The following is a 16165-nucleotide window of genomic DNA, read 5'->3' as shown; positions in this document are numbered from 1 at the left end:
ACTCACTTCTTGAAGACATGGATAGAGCATACTTGCACTCTTTCCAGTTTATTGACTCACTTGTTCAACAAAACAAGTTTAATGATACACAGACAGAGCCACACTTAAAGTAGGCTCATCAACAACATGGAAAAATGTCAGCAGGAAAAAGGCAGCAATTTAAAGATAAAAACCTGCAAACGAGTGCATACATAATTCCGAGCCTCCCACGCAAGACATGACTGAATATCGTCAAACGGTCATTAAGGTAAGCACACACAACACAGACATTCACAAGCACACTATGCAAACATGGGTGCAAAACAGTAACCGCTGGATGAAAGGGAGACTGCATGAACAGCAGGCAAATATGCTGAACAATATAGTTGAAAAATATTCTTACATGTATTGTTATTCCAGTTCTGGCTAATTCCGTTGAAAGCAAAAGGACTACTTCCACTGAAGCTAGGCCGTTAGAATTTTTCAATATGTAGCCAGTCTGAGGTAAGTTAAAGGGAAGTCAACTCAAACATTTTTTTTTCAATATGTATGCAAGCCCACTAGTTGAAACAAGGCATTCTGATAAATATTGCATTTGTGAATAAGAGTTAATCCACCTGTTTTTAGCCGTCTCTGGGGGCAGCCATTTTGTCACTTCTGTCAACTGATACGGCTGATCTGTTTTCTGAAGCTGAGTCGTGATTGGTCGTTACCTGAGCAGTTGTGATGTCATTTTCAGTCGACAGAAGTGACAAAATGGCCGCCCCTTGAAATAGCTAAATAGGGGTGGAATTTGCTGCTTAACTCATATTCCAAACAGAATATTAATCAGAATGCTGTGTTTCAACTACTGGGCCTGCTGGGAATTTTTTTTTTGAAAAAGATATATTTGGGTTGATTTTTTTTTAGGTGACCAAAGTAAAAATGGACCATTACAGGTACATTTATTGGTTGTGAGCATTGTCAATTTGACAATTTGACAAAATTGAACAAGTTAATAGTTTAGTATCAGTCATTAACTTTAACAGCTGCCAAATATTGTCAGAGAGACTGCTCACCAACTATAATGTGTATTTATTATTGTGCGTATAAGACAGTCATATTCCTTTCTAATTTGTCAACACATACTGACCCTGAAAATTCCAGTGGAAAACAGAGGATTGTCCTCAATGAGTCTGGATTTTCTAAATGTGAAAAAGGGAATAAAAATTCAAGAAGAAAATTGTAGGGGGACTGCCCCCAAAAATATCCTTGCCCCCACCCCACCCCAACCCCATGGCTCCCTCAAAGAAAAAAATCCTAGTTTCGCCACTGCTTACCAGCTAGACAAACGGAATTACTGTATATCCATTATCCAATCCGCTTATCCTCACAATGTTCGCGGGCATGCTGGAGCCTATCCCAGCTGAACTGAATTATATGATTTATGCAAATATTTAATATATCAATATTAAACTTTGTTCCAACTACTTATTTCATGAGTATGTATTTAAGAAAAAAGTGTGTCAGTGTTTACTTACTTAAACCTGCCTATTTAGATTCTAGCATATATATAGCACGCCAGGTAATGTGATTTCGTTTGGCGATTCGAACACACAGTATACCGATGAATATTATTAGTCCTGTACTGTAACTCAAGCATAACGAGCTAGTTTCTTGGTTTTATATGGGGATGAGAGAGTTCTTAATGCATGAAAAGCAAGAGCAGAAGGGTTAAGTGGTTGCAAAACCCAAGTCGACGCTACTGTATATTCACGCTGAAACCTAAGTTTCCTTAAGTGCCTGAACCTCTACAATACCAAAATTAAAATTACTTCACATTGTGAAGAGTTTTACTGTTAACTAGAGCTTAACATCTCCAACTACAAGCACATGTGCTTCCTAATTTACATCTTGCTTTTACACAAGGCACATTCCACCCCAACTACATTTTACTCAAAATTGCTTCATTGGGAATTTGACAGCACATCGAACTGATCAGAGATCCGGCCTTTAAAATATAAGTCAGTAAGCAATGTTACTCATTAAGTGCAACAACAATTTTCAAAATTAGTATTGTGGGAGTGGTAGTCATGTCAATAGTAATGGATGAGGGAGGGCTGGGGTGAACTGCAAGACCCCAAATCAGCATGGGTATCATTCAAACTTCCTTGTGCCTTTGGTGATAAAAGAAAACCTGCCACTTAAAACAGTCACTTAGACAGTGTCGAGATGAAGAGTCTTGTCGCCTCGTGAGGATTTGTTGAATCTTATCAGCAGTTTTTTTGTCTCTCCAACAATGAAAGAGAGCTGGATTACAAGAACGAGTTATAGTAAAGGAGTGAAGATATTAACCATTTAGGATGTAGACCACCATCTCGTAGGTGCACATCATGATGGCGGTGTTGGGGATCTGTCGTACCAAGTGGGTGGTGAGGCCGCGGTACAGGGCGCGAAATCCCTCCTCTTTGGGAACTGTTGCTAAAGTCTGGAAAAAAGAGCGATATTTGGTGCCCTCCTCACGTAGTCGTGTGCGGATCACTTCTGCAAAGGATTGCATAAAATGGAGGTTAAAGCAAATCCATAGAAAAATCAGTCATGTGATTTGCATTTCAATCACACTCACCATGAGGATAAGCAATGGATGTGGCACATGTCTTGGAAGTGGCAGCAGCGAGCATCATCCCCACAAAGTCTGAAGCATCCTTGGATACCTCCTCTTGCTCGTCCATGTTCTGGGGGACTTTGGCCTCCAAGAGCCGCTGTTTGATGTTTTCATAGATCACAAAGTGGATCACAGTCTCTGAGATGCCAGCATAAGATGCTGACATGCCTCTGTAAAAGCCTCGGAGGCCATCTGACTGATACACCTGGCGCATGCATTCAAACGCACTCATCCTATGCTCCCCTCGATTTCTGAAAGAGAAAAAAAATAGTATATATATATAAAAACTCCAAGATCTCTGACTACCACGTGGGTGCGTGAGAAAAAAAATGTTATAAATTTTTTTTTTTTTTTTAATCATTTTTTGTAAGAAAAGCACAACTTGCACCAATGATTCAAAGAAATAAAAATGAATTGTCAAGAGTGCTTTAAGAATTAAGTCTTTACAGCAGGTAGTTTGTTGTAGCCATCGCCTCAGGTTCTCATAGAGTGTTGACATATTTGTTAGTTTGAGTTTCCTTTTACAATAAAGATGTATGGCTTCAAAAGGTTTCATAAATCTGGGCCATTGACTGCAATGTGCACACATAAATACAGTGCACGCCATGCGTACACACTGTCATGTGTTTTTTAAGAGGAATGTGTCACCCTCGTTTTTTAAGAAGAAATTAATGTTGTAAAAATTAGTAGACAACAAACACCAAGCTCAGCCAAATTTTCAATGTCAAAAGTCAATTTTCCAAAGATTTAACCACAAGTGAATCAAATTATCAAGTGGTGTCTTGTGTCCTGTGCCATATTGACAGTGTTCTTCTCAAAGGGAGTGTACTCATTTACATTTTATATGTTGAGAACTGTACATGCTCCATTTAATAGATGATGTATCTTATGTTAAACGTCAGACAGATTTTTTTTCTGCACCAGATAAAGAGGTCAGTCTAGCTGTGATATCATGTTGACAGTTCACCTGGCATCCAGTTGTAGACGAGTCTTTATAAGCCATATTGGATTGGTTGCTGTAATGGCTGTAAAACCTACAGAAAGGTAAAAAAAAAATGCTTTAGAAGAAATTGAAGAAATCAGGCTGATATGCAGCTAGTGCACAAATAAATTGTCAGAACACAACTTTTATTATTACAGTAGTTTTTAATACAGATAGACCAATGTTTTTTTTTTCCAGGTACAATATCAATTATTAGTAGTCAAAGAGGCCGGCGATAACCAATATTTGGAGCCGATATTCATTTTCTGACCAAAGGAAAATATTGGCATCAAAATCTAAACAAAAAAAAAATTGAAACTGTTAGCTTTGTTGAAATATCTTTAAGCATGTTTATTGAACATTTTTTCAGATTTGCATTTTTTATTATATATATATACATGATTGACTACATCTTTGTTGCAAAATTCTAACAAAGTTCAGGGAGCTCCCAGGGTCATTAACATGTCTTAGAAAGCTAAATAAAAATGGTTTTACTATTTTTTGTTTTAATTTCAAACAAAAACAAAAGGTGCAGAATGTTCTCAGGGTCAGTAAGATCACTTATAAAGTGAACTGAAAATTTAAATAAATAGTTCCTTGAAGTTAAGAGTTTTTAAGTTGATTTATTATCAGTCATCAGATTCTTGAAAATAGCCAATGCTGATATTTATGAAAATAGCAAATATCTGCGCCGATAATCGGTCTATCACTATTTTTTAACAAATGTGAAAGTTGATATTGCAAAGGAATAAACTTGACAGAAACTTGAAAAAATGCTAATGAGAGAGCTAATGTATCTGTATTTGGCATCATTTCACAGACAAAAATAAATACTAGTAGTTGTCTGTTAAAATCACCCTTGTGTTATTGACTGGCAACCAGTCTTGGGTGAACCCTGCCTAAACCAGCTCTCCCGCAAGACGAAAGAGGACAAGTGGTATAGAAAATGGATGGATGGACATCACCCTATCACCAGTCACTGCAACCCACTCAGGTCTCATTGCAGTTGGTCAATAATTATGCCAGTGGGGAGCGAGTGTGACTAATGTCGACCTTGACCGCAAAGCTCTGAGTCATGCTGTGCTAAAAGGGGCACTGTTGTGTACCTGTGAGATTTTGCTTTCTACACACAGTTGACATTCAGACTGGAGCTCCAGCAGCATGAATGACCCACATTGTAACATTGTGCCTTCCCAGCTGGATCGCAGCTGCACAGGGAGAGATAACTTTTCTTGAAATACTGTCAGTGTCACTGAAAAATGTGTACTGTTTTTGAAAAGGGACTTTGGACATCTTGTGCTTTAAGAGGCACTGTTTAAATCGCAACCTTAAGAAACAGGTCATGGCTTAGATTTTCATGCAGAGGCTTACTCCAAATATATCCTCTGACTCAAACACAACACAAAAACTAATTCTGCCAACACTATTTTACTGCAGATGATCAGAAACGTTAAATGCTGCATGGGGCACCGCACATACTTCTAACCAGAACCTGCCAACCTTGGACTAACTACACTATGCATGCATCATACATAAATAACATACAATACTTCAGATGATCACTTGCACTGGACAATTACTTAATATCGCTTCGAAATTCTAAACTGAGTATATGTATTTCTGTTGAAAACACTGCATTACATACTCCTACGGTCTTAATTTATACAAACAATTTTAAATAACATGTTTAAAATAAACCTGATATTGAAAACAACAATGTTATGTACAGTGGATATAAAATGTACACTCACTGCTCAAATGTCGTGTAAATAAAAAAAACCTTTTCCAACTTTAATGTGACATATAATTAATGCAATGCAATTCAATAATAAATTATAAAGAGTAAATAAATACAAATAAACTGCAATTAAAAACATGCCTGTGGTATAAATAATGCATACTTTTGAACTAATACTTTTTGCAGCTTTGTTTGCTTTTATTTGTCTTTTTGGTTAGGAGTCTATGTGTTAATCAGATATCAATGTCTCACCATTTAGTCACTCTTATTTGATTGGATTCAGATCTGGATTATGGCTGGGCTGTTAACTCATTTAATGCCAAAACGCATAAATATGTCTGCATAATGCTTGTGTGTGAGTGCCGAAACGAAAGGCTTCCATCTTCCCACCCTACCTCTTAGCTCACACATACAAAAAAAACAGGGGCTTGCTGCCACACGCACTTAAAAAAAAAAAAAAAAATACCAGTAATTGTGGAATGTGAACAATGCATCGCCACACAGCGCCGAGCCATTTTGCCCAAAAAAACATCATAAGAACGGCAAAGAGCAGATAACGGGATAATCACCAATCCAGTACAATGGGGGACTGGCGACTTGATCTCTTTAAATAATGTCACTCGGCGAAGATTGCCAAACATTTGCATTTTCGTTGTTAAGCGCGTTGCTATGGGTCTAATTAGAAGGGCCATTTGGCTGATTAATTGGTTGAGCACTTCTTAGCATCGTACTTAAGTCACAATCAGGCCTAAACATCGGCTATTGTCGTCTTTGGTGAACCATGACTGTGGCTTTTTTACAGTCTCACTGCAGACAGTACATCTGAGACAGCCCGCACACGTTCAGCATGAAGCAGAGGTGACAGTTAAATATCCGTAACAATCAGTGTTTCACATAACGAGTTAGCATTCAGTAATTTCCCTAACAAAATATGGACGATCCATTACATTTGGCAGCTCTGTGAGCCTAATCTTGCCTAGTATTCTGACCTTAGCCACATGGTAAACATAGGGTAGGCATTTCTCAGCATTTCATTTTTGATGTGTACAGTAGTCTGGAAAAGGTCACTGGTTGAAGTACATTTTAAAAAAGCATTACCAAGTGGGAATAAGGGAGCTTGCATATGTACCTGCCATTCCAGCTGATACCATGTGAACCTGTGTGGAGTCTGGTTCCAACACAATGTTCAATTTTTCTTTGGCCGTGGAGTAACCAGCAAAGTAGATGGCTCTGTTGACATAAAATAAAAAGGGTGAGTAAGTAAAGAGTAATCATGACTAAGAAGCAAAACAATTTGTTTGATGCCATTATTCTGTGTAAATCGTATTAGTCTCATCCAAGAATGTGCCTCCAACAGATACATAATGCATTGACAAATACGCCTCAATTTACCCTGGAAGTTTAAGTGCCCACATTCTGATATTTATTTACTGTACATGTATCACCTGACCCACATCCAATATCATTGTATCCATTTACTCAAGCGAAAAACCCACATGTGCAGATGGCCTTCATTTACTGAACCAGCTAGTGTCAACATTGGGTGGCGAGTCTAGCCTGACAAGCCACACCCACAAAGAAAGCGGGTCTGGAAAGCATGTCCTCCACCACTGCTGGACCCCGGTTCAAAACAAGGCGTCCAGTCAAATTTGTTTATTTGCTGTGACGTATTATTTTTGCACAATGAATGACACTCTTCAGAAGCGGTAGTCCACTCTCATTCAAAATGGCGCACAGAACAGACCATAGTTTGTTAACATCATTCAGCATTAATTCAGTTTAAATAACCAGAAACACATAGTCATTAAAACTAGGGATGGACTGATTATCGACCAATCACGGCTGACCTGTTTTCTGAAGCTGAGCTGTGACTGGTCGTTACCTGAGCCCTGAGCAGTTGTGATGTCATTCTCAGTCGACAGAAATAACAAAATGGCCGCCCCCTGAGATGGCTAAAAACGGGTGGATTTTGCTGCTTAATTCATATTCCACAAACGCAATATTAATCAGAATGCCGAGTTTCAACTACTGGGCCTGCTGGGAACATATTCTTGAAAAAAGTCTGTTTGGGTTGATTTAACTTTAAGGTAACAACTACTGTTAAGGCCGCCACATATCAGCCCAACTGAACTCTCATGCAGAGTGCGGGATTTGGCAACTAATTTTGACGAGTGGCCAATGATCCATCACCAGTTTTCTTGCCCGAGAAGCAGTGAACAGCCCGGGCGGCAGCACACCACCCACACCAAGGAATCAAGGGCAGTACGCCAACTCCACCGAAGCGCCCCAAAGCCAGCCACCCGGAGGAGAACACAGGGACCCGCCGCCGTTCCCTCGCCAACCACCACTACCGCCGTCCACAGTCCTACACACAATTAAATTGAATTAAAGTTTTTGTTACATTCCATCAACTGAATGAGCCTGCCTTGGCCATCTGGGGGATTCGAGAGCGATAATCTCAATAATCACTGACTGAATGAAACCGCAGCTCTCTGAATTGCGATGAGAACAATATCGTGAGGTGACGAGAGATTCCCACGCCTAGCTGCTAATGTGAGGAAAACAATACATTGTTATTAGGGGTGCATCGATCACAATTTTCTGGCCGATCATCGATCTTGAAAAAGTCCGACCTGCCGATCCTGATTTTTGCGGGTCCTGCAGTTTTGTTTTTTTCAGAACCAACAGCAAACACCTTCAATGTTCTAATCTTGATTTTTGTTAAACACTGAACAATACAAACAGGTTGTGTGAAGCGGTTCTCCAAATAAAAATGAAAAGACCATTAATTATCTCACAGCCGAAGAGGAAAGTGGCTGACTTTTTCAGACCTCTGCGGAGGGAGATGAGATCAGTGGATAAGATCAGTTTTTTTTTTTTTTTCAGGGATCGGCCAAAAATTAAGTAAATCTCCGCTGATCCTGGCCAATCAATCGGTGCACCCCTAGTTGTTATCAACTCACCTGGAAGGTGCCACACCCACCAGGTTTGGTCCCAAGCCTCTGAAGAGTGAACGGGGTCCTTCTTTCTCTAATATTAATCTGAGAATAACATGGACATAGAAAAAGAAATTCATACATTTGTACTTTTTTATAGAAATAAAAAAATGAAAAGCGGGGCATGCGATATTATTCAGCCCTTTTACTGTCAGTGCAGCCAACTTAATCCAGAAGTTCTTTGAGGATTTCTGAAAGATCCAATGTTGACCAAAATGACCGATGATGATAAATAGGGGCTACCTGTGTGTAAACCTGTCTCAGAATCAATGCACCTGCTCTGTGATCTCAGAGGTCTGTTAAAAGAATATTGCGAGCAAGGAACACACCAAGAATTTCCGGGATAAAGTCGTGGATAAATTTAAAGCAGGATTAGGATATGAAAAGATTTCACAAGCGAAACATCTTGCGGGGCTCTGTTCAATCAATCATATTGGAATGGAAGTATGAGCCCACTGCAAACCTACCAAGACCCGGCCGTCCCTCTAAACTTTCAGCCCAAATAAGGAGAGCACTGATCAGAGATGCAGCCAAGCCCATGTTCATTCTGGATGTACTAAAGAGATCCACGGCAGAGGTGAGGGAATCTGTCCACAGGACAACTATTAGTCACACACTGGACAAATCTGGCTTTTATGGAAGAGTGGCAAGAAGAAAGGGGCAGGGACAGGGAAGATCCTTAAAATTGATGGGATGATGGATGAAGCCAAATACAGGGTCATTTTGGATATAAACCTGTTGGAGTCTGCAAAAGACCACAGGCTGGGACGGACGTTTACCTTCCAACAAGACAATGGTCCTAAACAAAGCAAAGTCTACACTGGCATGGTTCAAAACTAAACACATCCATGCGACAATGGCCAAGTCAAAGTCCAGATCTGAATTCAATTGAGAATCTGTGGACAGATTTGAAAACTGCTGTTCACAAACACTCTCCATCTAAGCTTCCAGCTGTTTAGCAGGGAAGAATGGGCAAACATTTCAGTCTCTAGAGGTGCAAAACTGATAGAGACATACCCCAAAAGACTTGCAGCTATAATCGCAGCAAAAGGTGGTTCTACACAGTATTAACTCAGGGCACAATAATATTGCACGCAGCACTTTTCAGTTTTTTATTAATTTATTTCGCAAGCCACTGTATATAAAAACCGAACAGTTAATGAAAATGTATAAATTACAAGGTAGATGAACACACATCAAGACTACTACTACAACAAGGTAGGGATGGCCGATATATAGGGCTGTAGCTATTGAATACTTTGGTATTCGGATATCTATTTATTAACTCATTCACTGCCATTGACGAATTTACGCCACAAAATACAATGTGAGCGTAATTAAGTCGTTTTTTAGGACCTTTAATTCGCAACTGAACATTCTTTCAGGACAGTTTATGACGAAAATAAACACTTCAAACAGAGTCTGGAAGACATGTCATGTCAGCCGTTACGCCGCGACCCGCTGCCGGGAACAACTTCAAAATAAAAACGTACCAACGATCAAGACATTGATGTCCAAATATTATTTGGTAGGGTAAGGTTTATTTTGAAGTTGGCCTCGGGCTGCATTTGTGGCGTGTTACTGTCATGTAAAGCATGAACAATTGTTGCTGCGGTTAGCTTGACTACTTCTTCTTGACAGTGTATATGTAAATAAGCGTGTGCATGAGGCAGAATTAATGCCTCGAGCATTTTCTTTGAACAGAGATACTCAAATTACTCAAAGGACCCATTTCAACCTTAGTTTGAACCATACATATACGCAACATACAGCAGACATATTATTGAGAACTCACTTGAGGCAGTGCAGGGGACCTGGTGGAGACATTCGGGTCACACTGGCCCCATTGACGGTGCTCAGTTGAACCTCAGAAACATAGAGACTGATGGATGATGACTGCAGACGCGTCTTCACTACTTCCAATGGGCAAGTCAATATGGCACCTACCGTGCCACCACATCTGGTAAAAAAACACAGGCAAAAAGAAAAAGGGTTTGAATTGGGTACCGGTCGTTATTTCATAGATGTGCTCTCGCTAGACTGTAACCTTTTTTCTGCGAGTATTAAGATAATCATGAGAATAGCAAGCATCAATTTTACATACTGCTGGTCTTCACCGGTCTTCAACCGTAAAAGAAAGTGAGTCAGTTGTATTGAAAGAACACATACATGGCATGGCGCATGGCCAGGATTAGTGTTGCACGGGATACTGGTACCAGTACCGTACCCCGATTTTTCAGTGTCAAAAACAGCTCTATACCATTTCTTTTTTAACACCTGTATTTAAAAAATAAAAAAAAAACGCAGCTCAGCAACTCTGTCTTAATGGCAAGTATACATACACGCAAAGCCGCTTGTCTACCGGCATGTGATTAACGCTTTAGGTGGCACGCCTCCTGCATGTGTGAGGAAGCTTCAAGAAGAGAAGCATCAGCGGCTTCTCCGAGACGCCAGAATGACTGACGCCAGAAGTGCAATATGAACCTTTTTTTTTGCATTCATGGCTGACAGCCATGGCAAGCCAACCGACTGCAAAGCCGGTTTGTTATAAAACAACCGTGGTTTGAGGTGGGAACACTTTCAACATGGGCATACCAACAGTACCAACAGTTTAACTGATTAAGGCCTCAAGGGCCTGGCTCAACAGCTCCGCAATATCTAAGGTCGTCTTTGGAATTATCCTCGAAAACCTGAAGTTTTCCCAGAAATTCAACACCTCCAAAATAATTAATATCTCAGCCCCAGTCGCAGAGAGAAACATAATTCCGAAAGAATTTGAGAGCTTAGACGTGGCTTTCACACAGAGTCTATTCATCTTTACTGTTTCAATCGAAGATGTAAATATAATGTGTCAGTGCAAGAGAAGCACTACTTTTAATAATAATAGAAAAAAATCAAGTGGTAATTACCATCCTCTTTTCTGTTACAAAGACATCGATATTGTCATTGTCTACAAACATACACCTAAACCATATATCACGTTCAATTCGTTCTACTAATTCAAAGTCCACAAGCGCGTCATCTATATAACACTGCTGTTACTCATTTCAGAGCTCCCGCGACCGACGCATCCGCCATTAAGACTCAAAAGAATTCCGGAACTTCCTCCGCAGGCTTACGACACCGTCACGTGTATATTCTGATGTATTTCATTGGTTAAGAGACCGATAATTACATAATAAAAAGAAACTGACGTATACGCTCTCCCAGCTTTAAGGGTAGAAAGACGCAACAGCGCTCCCGGCTCTAGTGGTAGAAATGCGGTTTTGCACTCCCGGCCTAAATAGGTTAAAGAACGACAGCTTGTGATACATTTCAAAAACTTCTCTCAAAAATAAGTCGAGTGTGAATAATTTTGTTAAGAATTTGTTTTATTTGACGAGGCGTTTGACTAGCTGGGGGCAGACTAGAGAAGACTAGACACACATGCATGCAGACGCACGCATGCACACACACTCAAAGCAACATTACCTAGAGTCATTATCAATTCAATTAACAAATTTGCGTGACCGTAACGGTGCAAAAGTATTGTCAATATCAAAAAAGGGTTGACATAAAATGCAGTCAAATAGGTGAAGAATATGGCATGTAATGTAAAAGCTTTTTGTAAATACATATATATTTGACATACATTGACATGTAAAAATATAAATGCAGGCATTGATCTCAATATTTTTTAAAAAAATGGCATTCTTAAAATCAGAATTGGATAATTCTGTGTCCAACAAGTACAGAGGCTATACAGGCTGGCTATTGGCCAGCAAAATGATCATACATTATTTTGTCTCAATACTGCATTACAGTAGATGTTACTCTATAAACCTCTGTGCACATTTTCTACTAGTGATGTTAGGAATAAATGCATAAATAAATACATGGGAACTACTTTTCTTAAAGTTTCATTTACATGTAGTCTATAAATATAAAGAATGAAGTGTAGAAAGAAACAGTCAGTGTAATATGTTTATCTCACTCCCCCACGTGTGCAAATGTTCACATACATAACTGTTTAAAATGTTATTTTCTTATCAAGCATATCCTAATCATATCCTAATATTTTTGAATTAATAACAGATTTTAAAAATGTGGAGTTATTTTGTCAGTTCTAATTTTGCTGCTTTTTGATTTTTGTCGAGTTACCATTTCGGTATCGGTATCGAGATATGTTATTGAGGTATAGTTAAGATGGTTACTTAAAGTTACTTACCTAACCCTTGTTGAGGCCTACTACTATAGAGCAAAACATTTTAAATACGAATACAATGCAAATGTAACACAGGCTACTGGGTGAGGTCACACATAACAGAGAACGTGCGATTATCTTTAGTCAGGGGTCATTTTCAATATCAAAGATAAGTGGTGTCAACAAAGTTTGTGGCATAGGTATCCGAGAAAGCAGCATTATATTCATAAAACGTCAAAATACACATCATTTGACGGTAACATTATGATGATCGCGACACTGAATAAAATGCACTGTTGCAAAATACAGTAGTACAAATAGAAATTGGGCAAGTTTAAAAAATGCGAAAGTAAATTCTAATTTTGTTAGTTTCACTTTGAAAGTATAAGAGACGGCACGTGTTACATCAGTCGCATACCAACGCTACATAACTTTTTACACTTTCAGCTGAAGCCACACGCAACAAAAATACACTTCACAGATACAAAGATTTTTTTTAATTCTCGTAAATTTTGAAAGGATCTGCGAAGGCGCCCTCCCTACGTCCACCACAACCTGACGTTTCACTGAAACATTGAAATGTCACTGAAACGTTGTCATTGAAAGAAGCAAATTGACACATAGGTGAACGGAACAGAACACTACAAAGCAAGTGAACTGCATCAAAACAGCCATCAAACTGTTTTGGATCTGCAAGGACAAGCGATGGCAGAGGATGGCGTGGAGCTAGCGATAGCTCACGCCGTACATCGCATGAGTATAGAGTATACTCACCCTCCTGCAAACAGATGAACGAGGGTATCTCTTTGACTCATTGTGTCTCATATTCGGGAACCGTCAACGGGCAACCAGGCGGGAGACAACTGGAGCCGTGTTGAAGAGATGGGCCAATAGAAGCCCCACTAACAATACAGTACTCTGCACGTCTTGTAGAGGTCAGTGGTGGAGGGAAAACCACAGCATGCGATAGCTACCCTTGATAGCTAGCTTCTAACGCTAGCACTCTCTTCCGGTGGCAACATCGATATCAGAGCGACAGGCCTGTGTCGCCACCTTTACAAGCGGTAAAATTCTTCAAGATTCATTATGGCTTACGGTTAGTTCTAGCCACACGCTCTTGACAACAACTGATACACAGAGCACGGCCTGACTGACACCCGTAGACGAAGCCTAGTGTTATCAATGGGAAACCAATACAAAAGCGGTGATTGGTTTAGGGCGTCCGTAGCCCCGCCCATCACATTTTCTTCACGTGATAGTGCTTTTCTTTTGCAAGGCAAAGATCGTCTGCGAGCTGAAGGATTCCAAAGGGTGCGCGGCTCACCTCTTGTTATAGGACAGATAAAAAAGTTATTATAACACATGTGTTGTAGACATCAATCATGCATGTAAAACAGCCTTATTCAAGGGTCAATATAGTGCCTTTACTTTACTGAACAGTTATCATAAACATTGTGCAGAATCCTGAAACTCTAAGGTCTTATTATAATTGGCCAAAATATGTACACACATACCAGTGCAATGCATAAGTAAAATGTGCTTCCTTTCCCTGTTGCATGTACAGGGTTTTGGGATGTCCCCAGCGTCACCCAGAACAAATTGGTGCCCTAAGTGAACATTTCCTGCATTTGCTCCATAGAACGTTACAATAAAGGTATTCTATTCTATTTCATTCGCTCTTTCTATATAGCATGTTGTTATAGTTGTGGTTATTTTTGTGCTCTATAAACAAGTTGAATTGAGTGTCTCAAAAGAAGTCTATGCAGCAAGTGGCTCATTAGGGCTTGTTTGCTTCGCCAAACCTTGGATAACTAAAACAATTAGAAAAGTAACAAGTCATTTATGGTCACTTGACATAATTACAGGAAACATCAAACAGCGGTTACATTTCGTAGAGTCTGATACAGAGGCAAAGCCATGAGTGGACCTGGGTGTCCTCAGGCCCACCCAAATTGACAGACTGGCCCCACAGTGAGATTCATGAAAAAATATATACTTTTACATTTTTCTTAAATTATTATTTATTTTTGAATTTGTGTTTCGCTGTTTTTTATTTTATTGAATATTAAAGAGGAAGTCAACCCAAATATATTTTTTTCAAGAATATGTTCTATGCATGCCCACTAGTTGAGTCAAGGCAACATGATTAATATGAAACATGAGTTAGGCAGCAAAATCCACCCATTATATAGGGGGCAGCCATTTTGTCACTTCTGTCGACTGAAAATGACATCACAGACCCTAAGGGCTCAGATAACGACCAATCACGGCTCATCTGTTTTCTGAAGCTTAGCCATGATTGGAAAAAGAAAAAAGAAAAACCTCATATTCCACAAACACAATATCAATCAGAATGCCGTGTTTAGACTAGTGGGGCTGCATAGAACATAGTATTGTAAAGAAAATTTTGGGGTTGACTTAATATGGTAATATTAACCTATTAATTTTGCTGCATTTGCACCATAGAATTTTGTCCTGCCTAGAGGATATCAAAGACTGGATGTCACAAAATTTCCTAAATTTCAATGATAAGAAAACAGAAGTTATGGTCGTCTACATCTCACCTTGTTGACCTGAGCCCCCTGGCTTCATATCTAAAGCCAACAGTTCAAACTTGGTTTTCTTTGTTGAGTCAGCCAGGTCATGGTAGTCAGCAAAGGTTAAATCAACTGGACTCTGCCTGATTGTTGAATTTGTCATATTTTTTCTTGTTTTTGGAAAACGCTTTAAAAAAATGACATGGGCAATTATGTGCAATTATAGGCTAACGGCATTTTTTAAAATTTCATGTACCTGCTTTTCACGTGACGCTGTGAAGGAATCACGCGCATTGCTCGCAATGCTCCACTAGATGGGGGAGTGGGGTTGGAATTTGCGCTTTCAGTTGCCAGTGACAGCCTTGAGCCTTTGGTACAATGAGACCAGTAAACAAAGCGAAAAACAAAACCGCATATTATCCTCCATTATCTACACCGCTTATCCTCACCAGGGTCGCGGGGAGTGCTGGAGCCTATCCCAGCTGTCTCCGGGCAGTAGGCGGGGGACACCCTGAATTGGTTGCCAGCCAATCGTAGGGCACACGGAGACAGACAAACGTCCACACTCACAATCACACTTAGGGGCAATTTGGAGCATCTACTCAATCTACCATGCATGCTTTTGGAATGTGAGAGGAAACCGGAGTACCCGGAGAAAACCCACGCAGGCACGGGGAGAACATGCAAATTCCACACAGGGATGCCGGGATTGAACCCACGAACTGTGAACTGAACTGTGAGGCGCTTTGCTAGCCAGTCGTCCAACGTGCCGCCAAAACAGGATATTAACCTTACAAAATAAAAGTACACGTCTCCTTAATCTGTCAAAGGAGATTTTTTTAGGGATGCCAATGTTGTCAAAAAAGGGAAAATATGATCATTTATAGATAAAGAGCTCTAAGATTTTGAGGGTAAAAAATACTGTCGTGTAATGCTTCAGTTTATAACATCAAATTAAAAGCACATTAAAGACGTTAAAATGTCTATAACTTTGATAATTGCATTTCATTATCAACGTAGCTTACTTGTATTCTTTGCAATGTCAACACTTTTAAATGATAATTCAATCTAAAAAAAAGTCATGTCATCTTCCAAACCGCTTATCC

General features: G+C 39.7%; 1 protein-coding gene across 2 annotated transcripts; it reads right to left on the bottom strand.

Annotated features, from left to right (window-relative positions):
• Nucleotides 1-6: 6 nt before the first annotated feature.
• LOC147144754 (solute carrier family 25 member 36-A) lies at nt 7-13703 on the bottom strand. 2 transcript variants are annotated; one of them, XM_086036699.1, is made up of 7 exons: nt 13297-13703; nt 10135-10299; nt 8307-8384; nt 6473-6573; nt 3591-3657; nt 2585-2874; nt 7-2502 (listed from the first exon to the last, which is right to left on the bottom strand). In XM_086036699.1, the coding sequence occupies exons 1-7, from the start codon at nt 13335-13337 to the stop codon at nt 2309-2311; spliced, it is 936 nt and encodes a 311-aa protein (XP_085892825.1). In that variant the 5' UTR covers nt 13338-13703; the 3' UTR covers nt 7-2308. The 2 variants fall into 2 exon arrangements, with proteins under 2 accessions (XP_085892825.1, XP_085892826.1); XM_086036700.1 differs by lacking the exon at nt 13297-13703 and adding an exon at nt 11249-11409.
• Nucleotides 13704-16165: the final 2462 nt, after the last annotated feature.

Source organism: Filicampus tigris, chromosome 7 (assembly GCF_054856515.1).
Source record: "Filicampus tigris isolate MCC_2025a chromosome 7, RoL_Ftig_1.0, whole genome shotgun sequence".
Taxonomy (NCBI): Eukaryota; Metazoa; Chordata; class Actinopteri; order Syngnathiformes; family Syngnathidae; genus Filicampus; species Filicampus tigris.
The sequence above is the reverse complement of the archived record's forward strand: the minus strand, read 5'-3'. Positions and strand labels throughout refer to the sequence as shown.